This window comes from Pseudopodoces humilis, chromosome 22 (assembly GCF_049639895.1).
Source record: "Pseudopodoces humilis isolate 2021_Gansu_Grassland_sample_001 chromosome 22, ASM4963989v1, whole genome shotgun sequence".
Classification (NCBI taxonomy): domain Eukaryota; kingdom Metazoa; phylum Chordata; class Aves; order Passeriformes; family Paridae; genus Pseudopodoces; species Pseudopodoces humilis.
Genome location: NC_142221.1, coordinates 8,686,797 through 8,700,795, shown reverse-complemented (window position 1 = coordinate 8,700,795; position 13,999 = coordinate 8,686,797). Strand labels below are relative to the sequence as shown.

General features: G+C 54.3%; 1 protein-coding gene across 1 annotated transcript in view; it reads left to right on the top strand.

Annotated features, from left to right (window-relative positions):
• The window catches only part of LOC106628384 (uncharacterized), a 61,148-nt gene that overhangs the window by 25,452 nt on the left and 21,697 nt on the right, over window positions 1–13,999 (top strand). Inside the window, exons 6-14 of the mRNA XM_088065958.1 lie at window positions 1,092–1,133; window positions 5,511–5,754; window positions 5,826–6,151; window positions 8,799–8,843; window positions 9,759–9,878; window positions 11,885–11,923; window positions 12,047–12,100; window positions 12,792–12,845; window positions 13,739–13,846. Of these exons, the coding sequence (XP_087922084.1) occupies window positions 1,092–1,133; window positions 5,511–5,754; window positions 5,826–6,151; window positions 8,799–8,843; window positions 9,759–9,878; window positions 11,885–11,923; window positions 12,047–12,100; window positions 12,792–12,845; window positions 13,739–13,846 (1,032 nt within the window). The remainder of the gene's footprint in view (window positions 1–1,091; window positions 1,134–5,510; window positions 5,755–5,825; window positions 6,152–8,798; window positions 8,844–9,758; window positions 9,879–11,884; window positions 11,924–12,046; window positions 12,101–12,791; window positions 12,846–13,738; window positions 13,847–13,999) is intronic.

The window sequence follows — 13,999 nt, the reverse complement described above, 5'->3', positions numbered from 1 at the left end:
TGTCCTTGGGAATTGGACACCACTCCGGAATTCTTGCCCACTCCCAGCAGCACTGCACCCTTTGGTACATCATCCTCACAGAGGTTGTCCCTCTGCTCCCACAGCATTGCTGGAAAATGGAAATTTGGAGGGCTTTGCTTTCATTGCAGCATTCAACAAATTTTCAATTGAGTCATAAAGCCCAGATCACATCATAAATCCCCCAAAACACAAGGCACCCAGGCTTTCCTCGGGAGCTGGAGTTGGCCCAGAGAAATTCCTCACATCCTAGGCCAGGTACCTTCATGGGAGCCTGGAAAAAGCTGGGGAGAGGCAAGTGCTGGATGTCAGCGCTCGGCACGAGCCTCCTGTGTCCAACCCATTTCTGTGGCCTGGTGAGGAGCTGGGACAAGGCAAGGACAGTGCCAAGGGAGGGAACTGGCTGTGGGATGGGCACCTGCCCTGCCTGGCTCCTGCCCAGGGATTCCTTTGGGATGCTGGAGCCAGCAGGGCAGGGAACAGGGAGTGGTGACACCCAGCACAGCCCTGCAGTGGCTGCTGCATTCCCAGCACAGGCTGCTCTGTGTTGGTTATTTGAAGAGGAGGATTTTTGGGAAAGCCCTGCTGAAGAGGGAGCAGCTGAGTGTGACACAGAACTGGTCACACTGGTCCCCTCCCGCTCTGGAGAAGAGAGGAGCGGCTGAGTGCTCACCCCAAAATAAAACCTGCATTGTCCTGAGCTCCAGGATGGCTCTGGGGTTTCACCCACCAAGCAGAAAATTTCACTTTAAGCATCAAATTGCCTGTAGGTGGGACCCCACGGGGTAATTCTGTCCCACATCCCCCCCCAGTCCCCACCCCTTGCTCACCCTCCTCAGGACTGACAAGCTTCTAAATCAACAGAAAAAACCCAGCCAGACCCCTGAGAAGTTTGATCAGAAGCCATTCCCTCATGTTTCTGAAGGTTTGGCTCCCACTGTGCATTCCCTGGATGTTTCCTGTGCCAGCAGAGGCAGCTCCTCGCTCCTGGAGCCAGCAATAAGCACAGGCTGAAGTCAGTGCTGGTCCTTGGGCAGTGAAATTTTTCCTCTTTTCTCTCTCCAACTCTCCAGGTGCCAAAGGAAACCAATGAAATCCAGGGTTTACCTGCTCAGGTACGACTCCTGCACTGTCCTTCCTCGTGTCCCTGTGCTGTCACTCCCAGGCTGTCTCCTGGGGACAGGAGTTGCTCTAATAAGCAATAAGGCAAAGCAAAAATACCCACTAATTATGATTTTCTTGGCTGTCAGTGTTATTTTCTTTACTGCAACCTCTCTCTCTAATGGTTTGAGCGTACCTTGCCGTGTCCCAGACCTGGTGGAGGTCATGGTGAGAGCTCGGGTGACCTTCCTGAGAGTCTGCATGGAGCCAGAGGGGTGGTGGTGGGGCAGGGAACGAGGTGGAGCAGGCTGCCCAGAGGATTTGTGGATCTGCCTGGGAGCTGAGCCAGGCTGGATTAGCCTGGAGGGAAGGAGGTGAGGTCAGCAGGATTTGGGATAAAGCAGGATGACCACTGCTCCTGCCTAGAGTGGGATGGGATGCCTGCCTGGGGAGGCATTCCCAGGATCTCCCTGCTGTCACTGAGGAGGAGGGAAGGGCTGGAGCTCTCTGTGGTTGTGGTTCTGGGGCCCTCCTTGGAGTGGTTTCCTGGGATCTGGTGCTGGGAGAGGGGTGGCTGCTCCAAATCCCACTGCTGCTGAGCTCCTTGCTGGAGCTGCTGTCCCCCAGCTGGAGCTGGGAGCGTGTCCCCAGCTCTTGTGGGGACATGAGGGAGTGCTCTGAGTCAGACTGGCTTTATGTTCCTGCTTTATCTGGGGTTTTTAGCCAGGTTTTGTTGTTCAAGTCCGTGCAAACACATCCTGAGGGGAAAACCCGCCAGCAAATGCAAATTGAGATTTGTGTGTGTGTGTCTGAGCAGTTGGAGTTCTTCATTCCCCTCACCCTCCTGGCTCCCGTTAACTCTTTGGGGAGAGTCTCTCTTCTCTCACCTGGCTACACCTGGAAAATTCCAAACTGGGACTGGCCAAGGGCCCTTTGGCAGCCAGGTCCATCCCTCTGCTCCAGGCTCAGCAGCTCAGGGTGCTCCAGGTTTGCTGGGTGGGTTTGTAATGAACTGAGCTTCATCTTTCGCCTTTCCTGGGTGCTCATGGAAGGTGGGCTCTGTCATCCTGCTGGATCCTGTCTGGGATGTGATTCCCACCTGTGGGTTCTTCCAGACCCTGGCAAGACCTTGCCATAACAAGGAAAGTGGTGAAATTCACAGGTCTGCAGGGGAAAATGAACAATATTCTGGATCTGGGACAAGTTTGTTTTTCAAGCACTTAATAAGGAGCAGAGACTCCTTGGAATCTTTGGCATTAAGATTTATTAGGAATAAAAAAGGCGCTGCAGTTTGGGAGTAATGAGGAGCAGCCCAGCTCTGCAGCAGGGACAGGCCACAGCTCTGCTTTCCTTTGTTCATTTAGGAGTAAATTAGTACATTCCTTAATTGTTAATTAGAGCTAAATAATCATGGAGGCTCGGGGTGATGGCAGAGAAGATGGAATGGGGGGAAGGCAGTAGATGGGTTTGTTCCTGGCAGTGATACCTGAACTGCAGCCCACTCCTTCTGGCAGTTTTTTGTTTTTGAGGAACAAATTGCCATTTCTGAGCAATCTCTGGGACATGGATGGTGTTGAGCCATTTCTCCTGCATTTTGTTATCTCTTACTGTCTGTCCTAAATGTGAGCAGGAGGGCTGAGCTGGTTCCTGAATTGAATGGCTTTTCCCAGGCAGCTTCACCTGGGATCCTAAAGTCATTCACCAAACAGTCAAAGCTTAAATCAGTCCAACCTTGATTTTTGATTTTTTTTTCTATGTTGCAGCCTCTTCTAGGGGTTTGATGCTAGAAAGTGCTGGGGGAAAAAATACAGTTTAAAATTGTCTGTCTCTGATCTTGAGCTTGAGTGAATCACATTGTACCTTTGGCTGTTGGATGGAAGAGGCTTCAAAAAAAAATCTGTTTCCTGGAAGAAGACCCTGAGCTTTGAATTCTGTTTTAGCCAGCCTGACCCAGCTAAAAATTAGGGCAGAACGTTATGCTGGTTGTCTGGGCTGCTGAAAACAGGGATGCTCCAAGCTGGGCTTTAACCCCTTTGCCATTTAGGAGTTTTTGGAGTGTGGTACCAGCTGAAAAGCCCTCCAGAAGTGCAGCAGCATTGTTATCTTTGTCAATAAAACACTCTGAGGCTCCTCAGGCAAGATACCAAGTTAGAAACTCTTTCCAAAACCATGGCATTAATTACATATCTGTGGTTTCTTTATTAATGAGCCCCATATCAGTTGTTCTGTTATTTTACTTGGGCTCAGCTTGAGGGAAGAGGGCTGTAATTATTCAAAGCTTCCTGTTTGCCTTTTTTTAAAAAAAAAAAAAAAAAAATTCCATATTGGCACAACACAAAGCCTTTTCCCAGTCAGTCCCCTGGAGCTTCCCCAGCTCTCCGAGCCAAACTGAGAATTCAGTGGTCATCTTGGGGAGAGCCTGAGGTTTTCATGCTTTTGGGGTTGAATTCTGGGGCTGAGATTGAGAAACCTCTGCTCCTTGTCCCCTCTGGAATGGGAAGTATTTCGTTGTCCTTTGGTTCTGTCATCTGGGTTTTCCAAGTGTGGACAGAACTGGGATTCTCCAGCTCTTCCCAGGTCGCTGCTGTGGTTCTGTCAGTGCCACCTGGCAGGTGACGATGGGGACCCAAGATATGGCTGGGGCAGAGACCTCCTGCCTTTATTTTCCTTCTTTAATCCATTTTTCTGCATTTTCTGTAAATCACAGGCCCTGCCTTGCCTGTCATGTGCCAATTCCTTCTTTTGGTCCCTCCTGTTTGAATGGCTGCTCCCAATCTGGGCTCCTTCCCCACTTCCCAGCTGGAATTTCTGGGAGTTCAAACCCACATGTCTCACTCAACTCTCACGCTTCTGGACAACTTCGGAGCTGTTCCCAATTTGTCCCTCTCAGCTGGTTCTCCTCTAAATTTGGCCAGTTTGGAGGAGCAAGGATGGATTCTATTGATTTTGGCTTTTAGCTGTGTTTACACAAACCGATGTAGTTCAGCCTTGTGCCTCGGTAGTTTTTCCTTAGAGACCCTTTTCCCCTGAGCCTTGCCAGATGGGAGTTTCCAGTGTGGACCTTTCCCATGTCAAGTGTTGAAGTTGATTTAAAAACCTCTTTTCTTCGCTGTGTGGGAATTCCAGGCTCCCAGTGCCAGCTGCCAGGCCTGGATGTGGCTTCCCACTGGGATTCCCAGGCTGGCACATCCTGTGGGGCTGGATCTGGGTGTGAGCAGGGAGTGACACCAGCCAGAGCTTTCCTGCACAATCGATTTTGCCTGGGTGATGTGTGGCTGTGCAGGGGCTCACCTGCACGGACTGGGGCTGCTTTTAGTACAATCAAATCATTTAATTTGGAAAGGATCCCTAAGATCATCGAGTTCAAATTTAAATTTAAACTTGAATTATAATGAATGGCAAAAAAAATTCCATGTAAGGACAAAAGACAAGACACCCCCAAAATAAATGTTCATAACAGAGCAAAACCACTTCAGGTGTTTACAAAAGAATCTCTTCAAACCTAGCGTTTGGAAATTAGAAAGCTAAAATTTCACTTTTCTCCTGCATTTGGGATGGGAAGAGCTTGGAATTCTCCAAGGTGACGGCAGCAGAGTCAAAGCTTCAGCAGCTCCTGCTGCCTTTGGAGCTCCTCTGCCTCCCATGCTCATCCCAAGCTGGGTTCTCACCTGAAGGATCGCCCCTTCCGGCAGGGAAATTGTTGTTTTTCCTGCTGGCTGCTCCTGCAAATCCTCCTTGGTGCTTCCCAAGGCAATGGAGCGGAGCAGGCGCTGGGCTCAGCCATGGAATGTGGGCTGAAGGACGGGAAGGGCTCTCCAGGTCTCCTTCCCGGCCCTGCAAGGCAAGCGTGGGGCTGCATCTCCCTCTAGTGCCTCCTCTCAGCCGGTTCCTCGGCAGCTCCTCCGCCTGGTGCCACCAGCTCTGTGTGCCAGGACCTGCCCGTGTCCCCTGGAGCTCGGAGCAGGTTCCAGGCAGGGCTGGTGCCACCAGCTCTGGGTGCCAGGAGCTGCCTGTGTCCCTTGTGGAAGGTGAGTTTTGGTTTGTCCGTGGATTCAGTTTCCTGCTCATTCTCCATGAACTGTCCCAGAATTTGAGGGCCCCTGCCTGGCACTCCCAAGTTTTCCCCTGCCTCATTCCCCCTGCATGTGGGAAATGAGGAATTATAGAATCATTAAGGTTAGAAAGGACCTCCAAGGTCATCGAGTCCAACCTGTGACCAATTCCCACCTTGTCACCCAGAGCACAGCACTGAGTGCTACATCCAGTCGTCCCTTGGTTACTCCCAGGGCTGGTGACTCCACCACCCCCCTGGGCAGCCCACCGAGCAGGAAAGGGGGGAAAAAGTAAGTGAATTCTTCAAACTTCATTTTTTTCCTCTTCTCCTTTTTCAGGACTCCAGACTCACCAGTTCGGATTTGGCGCCGGGGCCACCTTGGCCATGGGAGGATGCCCAGGGGACCCTCAACCTCCAGCCTGATGGGAGTGCCCTGCCTTCCCTCTCTGCTCAGGACATGCCATCAGCTGAGGGGGAGGAGGAGGGCAGCCTTTCCATTGAGGATGAAGGCTTTGAGCTGCTGAACTCCACCTACAATAAAATCACCGGCCCCGGCAGGCCGGTGCTCAGGAGAAGCTCAGGTGAGTCCAGGATTTTCCTTCTTTTTCTCCATTACAATTTCTGGGAATCTGACAGTGCTTCACCCACCCAGGAGCCTCCATCAAGCCTCCCCGAGCAGCCAAGAAGGAGCGTGGCTCGGAGCCCCAGGAGGAGAACGTCACCACGGAGAAGCTGTCAGGGGACACGGGCACACGGCGGCGGCTCCCGGCCGGCAAACCTCGCCTGGAGCCCTTCACCAAGGTGTCCCCATCGCCTCACCGGGGGGCTGCTCCCAAAGGAAACGTCCCCAAAGGTTCCCTGAGGGCAGGGGCAGCGCTGGAGAATCCTCCTGGAGCGGGACATCCTGGATTGTGGCTGGCACACCAGGGCTGTGTGAAGCCAGGACCACCAGGGCTGCCGGGACCTCCGGGGCTGCCGGTGAGCGGAGGAGGGAGGGAGGATGGGAAAAGGATGGTGAGACAGGAGAAACTGCACAGGAAAACCTTCCCCAGGGTGGGAAACCTTCCCCAGGGTGGGAAACCTTCCCCAGGGTGGGAAACCTTCCCCAGGATGGGAAACCTTCCCCAGAGTGGGAAACCTTCCCCAGGATGGGAAACCTTCCCCAGAGTGGGAAACCTTCCCCAGAGTGGGAAACCTTCCCCAGGATGGGAAACCTTCCCCAGGATGGGAAACCTTTCCCAGAGTGGGAAACCTTTCCCAGGATGGGAAACCTTTCCCAGGGTGGGAAACCTTTCCCAGGGTGGGGAGACGTCCCCAGGGTGGGAAGACTTCCCCAGATGGGAAACTTCTCCAGGATGGGAAACTTCTCCAGGATGAGAAACTTCTCCAGGGTGGGAAATTTTCTCCAGGATGGACAAACTTCTCCAGGATGGGGAAACTTCTCCAGGATGGAAAAACTTCTCCAGGATGGAGAAACATCTCCAGGATGGGAAAACTTCCCCAGATGGGAAACTTCTCCAGGGTGGGGAAAGTTCTCCAGGGTGGGAACCCTCCCTGTGCAGGCACAGTGGGGCTGTGCATTGACCTTGTGAAAAGGTTTTTGATATTCCTGGAGAAACTTCACTGAAAACTGGACAACAGATGATTCTCTTGTCCTCCTTGCTCTAGAAATGGTCTCAAATCATTTAATCACACTGTGGGTTTTTATTTCCCACTGCTCCAGCCCAGAATTAGGCTGAGGGGATCAGAGGGGACCAAACCATCTCCTCCAGTCCTCACACAAACCCCTGCCATCCACCCATGGATACAACTGGCATCGCTGGCTTTGGCTTTTCCACCCCCAAATTCATCTGGTTCAAAGCAGAGCGCTGAATTTATCTTGTAATAAGTTCTGACTGGTTTTCAAATCATTCATTGTAGAGGATGAAAAAAGGGAAATGTAGAAAAAAAAAAAAAAGGTAAATTTAGACTAGAGAAAGCTTTAGAGGAGTCACGTCTTCATTGAGGATAAAAAAAAGGAAAATTGTAAAAAAAAATGTCAATTTGAAATAGAAAAAGCTTTAGAGGAGTCTTGTCTTCATTGAGAAGTAGATGAAAAATGTTTTGAAATATTTTTCTCTGTTTGTTTATTCTGCTAAAATTATTCCCCTCATTTGGTTCCATTTTCTTCACAATTTCTTTAGAAAATTTCCTTTTATTTCCCCATTGAAGTGACCCTGGGCACCTTCTCTTCCCTTTTCCTTCCATCCCTGTGGAAGTTGTGGGCTCAGTGGGATCCTGCAGGGCCATTTCCATGGTTTGAGGGACCTGGCACTAAATCCATCATCCCTGAGCCAGGCTTGGTTTAAATTTAGGACTGCTAACTTCCCCCTCAAGCCACCTCCTTGCTGCTGCAGCTCTTGCCTGCAAAAAATAGAAGGAAATGGCAAAAGGAACAGATGCTGGAGGCTGAAAAAATCCCAGGAGCAGAGGAAACGTCATGACGTTTGACAGCCCGGCTGTCAGCCGGCAGGAGGGACCCAGCTGGGGAGAACCGCTTTCCTCTCCTGGAGAAAGGCTGGAGATGGGATTTGTGTCCTTGGTCCTGAGGATCCTGCATGGAAACACCGGCAGCAGAGCTCTGTGCCAGCTCCAGGAGCTGGGGAGCCGACAGGAACGATGGAGAAGGGCTCTTAAGGGCATGGAGTGACAGGACAAGGGGAATGGCTTTCCATGGAAAAAGAGCAGGTTTAGATGGGATATTAAGGAAAAATCTTTGAGGGTGGGCAGGCCCTGGCTCAGGGTGTCCCTGGATCCCTGGCAGTGCCCAAGGCCAGGTTGGATGGGATTGGAGCAGCCTGGGATGGTGGGAGGTGTCCCTGCCATGGCTGGGGTGGATGGGATGGGATTTAAGGTCCCTTCCCACCCAAACCAGGCTGGGATTCTGTGTAGGGCAGAAGCTCAGTCCTGCATGAATCCATGACAATGTGAGGTCCATGGCCAGAGCCACAGGATGTGTCCCCAGCCCTCCCTGCTGTCCTGCTGCTTCTCCCAGGAGGGCAGGGGGGCTCTGGGGCCCCGGGGAGAGGCAGCTGAGCCACGGAGCTGTGTGGGCTCACATCTGGGGACCTTGGGCTCAGAACAAAGCTGGTGCCTGGAACTGAAGCTGTCAGGTAACACCTGACAGGGAATTGTTGGCATCCCAAAAGGCCAGGATCTCCCACCTGGCTGTTCCTGCTCACACAGATGCCTTGCTGAGCCCTGAAGTGGGGTCAGCCCTTGGCCAAAATGTGCATTTTTACCCAGATCACATCTCCCACCACTTAAAAGCAGCAGATATTTTTATCCTTGTCCAAACACCTGTTGGGGTGTGGATATGATTCAATTTTAGGATTTTTTTTTTTTTTTTCTGCTAAGACACTGCCTGTCCTCCCCCTGTGTCAGGAGATGTTCTCACAGTTCAGGTGCCAGGGCAGGAGCAGCCAAACCCGGGGGCTCTTCCCACCCCACTCTGGTTTTTGGGATATTTCTTGGGGACTTGGAGCTGCTGGTTTGCTCTGAACCAGCCATTTCAGTCCTTGCTTGGTCACTCAATCATTGTGGGATCTCCCTTTTGGGGTCACAGCTCTCCTCCTTTGCCTTTCAGGGCTGTCCTGGCAGGCGGGGACTGGTGGGACCCAAAGGAGACAAAGTGAGTACCCAGAAAAACAGAGACACGTCCAGTGTGGGGTGTGGGGCAAACACCACCCATGGTTTGGGTTGGTTTGGGAGTTTTTATTCATCCAGAGGGTGGTGGGAGCTCCTGAAGCTGCCAGGGTGGGTTTGGAAGAGGAAGGAACTGGGTTTAGTTGGTACTTTAAACCCAAGCTCAGGATTTCACCTCGAGTTCAGGGGCAGTTTTGGGCACCAGGTTATAAAAAAGGACATTAAGTTATTTGAGAGCGTTCAGAGAAGGCCAGGAGGATGGGAAGGGTCTGGAGGGGCCCATGAGGAGCAGCTGAGGGCACTGGGATTGTTCAGCTGGAGCAGACTGAGGGCAGAGCTCCCCGGGGGCTGCAGCTCCTCCCGAGGGGCAGCTCCGCTCTCTGCTCTGGGACAGGGACAGCAGGCAGGGAACGGCTGGAGCTGGGCCAGGCCAGGCTCAGGCTGCACATCAGGGCAAGGTTCTTCCCCCAGAGGCTGCTGGCACTGCCCAGGCTCCCCAGGGAATGGGCACGGCCCCGAGGCTGCCAGAGCTCCAGGGATGCCCAGGCTGGGATGTTGGGGGGTCTGGGCAGGGCTGGGTGATCCTGGGGGTCCCTCCCTGCTCAGGATATTCCAGGATTCTGTGACTGAGCTGCCTGCACAAGCTGCTCCCTTCCCTTGGAGCACTCAGTGGGAGATGGAGCAGCTTCAGCTCAGCTCACTGGAGGAGGGACACCGGAACGTCCCAAATCCCAGCCCCGTTTCACATCCATGAAATCACCTTGCGGGGACATTTGTCCTCCAGCCCTGCAGACCCAGGCTGCCCTCCCTGCCCAGACCCTGACCCTGCTCTGAGCCTGTGTCCAGCCTGTGCTGAGCCTAAATCCACGCTGGTTTTAAGGAGCTGCCTCTGTCTCCTCAGGGATACCCTGGGGCCATGGGGCGGACGGGCCCCCCAGGTGACCCTGGCCCTGCCGGCATCCCTGGTGTCCCCACCATCGTCCTCTGGAGGAACTCCAGGGAGGACTGGCAGTCGTTCACGGTGAGTTACAGTGACAAGAGCTGCACTCACACCTCCCCAGCAGCTCCCTGCACCCCTGGGATGGGATGGGATGGGATGGGATGGGATGGGATGGGATGGGATGGGATGGGATGGGATGGGATGGGATGGGATGGGAGGATTTGCCATGGCTGAGGTTCCTCATTGTTGGGTGGGATGTGGGGTGGAGGGGAGATGCCAGGGAGAGAGGTGCAGCTCACTGTGGGTGGAATGGGATCAGCTGCCCTGTCCCTCTGTCGCCTGTGACTGACCAGGACATTTTGGCCTCCCATGGTCCATCCATCACATCCCCTGGGCTCTGTTCTGTCCCCTGGGCTGTGCTGTCCCCTGTGCTGACCCTGTCCCTGGGCTCTGTCCCTGTCCCCTGTCCCTGGGCTCTGTCCCTGGTCCCAGCAGGGCTGGCCCAGTGCCAGGCTCAGGGGGAGGCTGCCAGGGGGCCGAGGGTCACCCCAAAGCCACGCAGGGCCATTGTGTCTGCGACCCTGGCAGCAGCAGGAAAACACAGAGCCCTGGGCTGGGATTTGTTAATCTCTGCTGAGATAAGGCCGGGGTGGAACTGGCTGCTCTGGGGATGGGGCTGGCTGTGCCTGCAGCCCCACAGCTCCCACGGAGCAGATCCCTGTGCTTTGGGGGATTTGGGGTATCCTGGGGTTTGTTGTTGGCTCAGCCTTTGGAATTGCAGGGCAAGGAAGCCGCCCCTCAGGCTCAGGGACACTGCAGGAGGATGGGCTGGGAAAACAAGGGGCTGTTTGTGGTGACTGTCCCAGAGCAGCTGTGGCTGTTGTGGTGCTCAGCAGCCTCTCCCTCTCCTTTCCCATGGAAAAAAAGCCTTTGTTGTTACTGGGAGTTAAGGAAAAGCAGCTCAAGGCCACTGTGGTTCCAGCCCAAGCCCCTGTCCTGTGTTTGTGTTCCCGATGTGTTGACAGACGTTGGCTTTGCCAAGGAGGTGTCTGGTGTGGCTGGAGGGGCAGGAACTGCTGCTGGCTTGTTCAGGAATTGGCTTCAGCAGTGGGGAAGTCCCAGAACCCTGGGAAGGAGAACTGGAGCTCCCACAGTTATTGGAGAGCTTCATCTGCAGCACCAGAGTCCTTTCCTTTTATCCTTTCTCCCAGCCCAGTACCCAGGCTGGGGAATGGTGCCTGGGAGCCTCAGAGGGAAAGAAAAAAATGATCCAAGAGAGAAAGAGGGAACTTTTAGGGATGTGCTGCTACTGCAGGGTTGGCATCTGCCATGGTGGGGGTGGCACAGGGTGAGGATGGCCATGGGGTGACTGCAGAGGGTGGCACAGGGTGAGGATGGCCATGGGGTGACTGCAGAGGGTGGCACAGGGTGAGGATGGCCAGGGGATGACTGCAGGGGGTGGCACAGGGTGAGGATGGCCATGGGGTGACTGCAGAGGGTGGCACAGGGTGAGGATGGCCATGGGGTGACTGCAGAGGGTGGCACAGGGTGAGGATGGCCATGGGGTGACTGCAGGGGGTGGCACAGGGTGAGGATGGCCATGGGGTGACTGCAGAGGGTGGCTGCTGGGAGCAGTAAGAGGAAAACCTACTGAGCATCTGCTCCTCTGGGTTTTCCAGAGGCTGGAGGAGATTCCCCTCCTAGGGCAAACTGCAGCTGATTTTAGACCAAAATCTGACAGTCCCCGTGCTCACCACCACCACATTTCCTACCTTTCCATATTCCAAATGTTTCTGGTGTCCCAGGGCTGCAGGGAATTCATGGGGGAGCTGAATTTCACCAAACCCCAGGAGAAGTGGCCTCTCTGCCGAATTTTCTAGCAAAGTAGTTCCTTATTTCCCACACCCTCAGATTGTCCTTCCTCCCATCCCTTGCATGCACAGACCATGAAATAAATAAATGAATTAAAGGTGACTACTGCTGCATCTTCCCAAGGCAAGGAGAAGGTCCTTAAAGCCAGCAAAAAGGGATTTGGGATTATTTCTTTTTTTAACATTTTACTTTTTTCCCCCTCATTTTTCTTTCAGCAATCATCATTTTACCAACTCCTGCACGCGGGCTGGCCGGTGAGTGCCACTTTGGTCACTTTGTGTTTGGACTTTCCCTTGGCAGCTGAGTTCTCCTTGCTCCAAGCACTTGAGTTTTACCAATCTTTTGGTTTTGTGTTTTTTTGGTTTTTTTTCTTTCAGAGAAAACCTGGAGCTCCTGGGCCCCCAGGACATCCTGGGAAAACAGGAGCACCTGTAAGTACAAAAGCCCTGCTGTCCCCTTGGTGGCCCTGCTGCCACCCTGGTTAACCTGGGGACACTTTCAGGCTGTGGCTGTAATTAGGGGCTTTGGGATTGGGTTTCAAAGCAGCCTAATGGATTTCTTGTCTGCTTCCCACTGAAACCCGGGATGTTTGATATCCAACTCCCAGGGTTTCCTGGCAGCTGCAGCCCCTCTGTCTCTGCCAGCTGATCTGGACTGGCTTCATTTCCTGGGGCATCAGGTTCCAGCCCTTGTTTTTGGGGAAGGGACCATGTGGATCCCTCCAGGAGGCACAAAAACAAGGCAGGGAAGGGCAGGATTTGTGTGGGGCCGGTCTGTCCTGGGGCCATGCCCACCACCCTGGCACTGCTGGGTGATGCTTGCCCCACATCTGGCCATAAGGCAAAGGAGAGGAAGGGAAAATTCCCTGTCCTGACATCCCATCAGGAACCAAAGCAGTGGAGAAATGGATCTGCTGCTGGCTCCAGCCCTGCCCTGGGCACAGACCTTGGCACAGTGGGGGTGCCAGGGATGCGAATTCTCCCACTCTGCCCTTCCCAAGGTCACCTCTGGGCACTGCTGCTTGTCCTCCCAGCCTCCACAGGGCTCGGGACAGAATGGGGGGACACCCTGGGGGACACCCTGGGGGTCACCCTGGGGGACTCAACCCCTGTTTGTGCACAGGGACCCTGCGGAGCGCCGGGAGAGCCGGGGGAGAAAGGCCAGCGGGGGTACACGGTGAGTGAGGGCTGGGGGGGTGTGGGCACACTTTGGAAAGGCTAAACGTGCCCTCAGGGCTGCCCTGGGACCCTCAGGAACCCTGCCCCTGTTGGATCAGCCCCTGGCTGAGCGAGGCAGAGTCGTGCCAGGGCTGGGGACAGTTTGGGAATGGTTTGGAGGTGATGGCATCAATGTCCTGGTCCCCTCCCAGCCGCTGCTGTGCCAGGCAGGGGTGGCTCTGCACGAAGTCACTCTGCTGCTGCTCCTCCTGTGCCTGCAGCACCAGGGATGGCTCAGTCACAGCCAGCACAGCCCCTCTGGCTGCTGCTCCAGGTGATGCCCTGTCCCAAAGTCCTTTTGTCCCCCTCCAGAAACCCCAGCTCTGGATGGGATGGGTGAGCTCTGCCTGTGCCCCTCCGTGGGGATCCCTGATGGGATCCCATTTCCCCTGGGAGTGCCCAGCTCAGGTCCCTGTGGGTACAGGGAAAGGAGAGCCCTGTCCCACTCTCCCAGATTGCTGGAGCTCTGCTCCACGCTGCTCTTCAGCCTGCCTGAATTCAGGATTGCCCTGAAGCTTGAGCTGGTGGTGGATCCTGAGATGGATCTGCTCTGGCTCCTGCATGTGGGAAAGGATCAGGAGCTGATGCAGGAGCTTTCCCTCGACCTTCTCTCACTGGATTGCTTCTTCCCTGCCCTCCGTGTTGCTTCCTGCTGTACAACCCCTGCCCCCAACTATCCCAGGGTTTTGGTGGAGACCCTGGAAAGATCCACGTGCCCAACACTTGCAGGCCCTGGATGCAGGGAGCTTTTCCCCAGCTCCAGGAGCCAGAGGCAGGCAGAGCTCAGAGTTTCATTTGCTGCTTTCATAATGTGGATTTTTAAATTTTCTGTGCTTGGATTTATTTCCCCAGGGGGAACCCGGGCTCCAGGGCTTGCCAGGGCGTGTGGGATACCCCGGCTCCGATGGTTTCCCTGGCTTGGATGGCAAACCTGGGCCGTGGGGGCTGCCAGGGGAGCAGGTGAGCGGCAGGGCCAGGGCATGGTCAGGATCAGAAGGAAGGATGTTCTTCCTTCTCTTGCCTCCTTCAGAATATTTCTCCTCAGCCCCCAAAGCAGGCATGCCTGGATTGGTGCCTCGAGGTTTCGGTTTCCCAGGAATAAAAGAGTTGTGG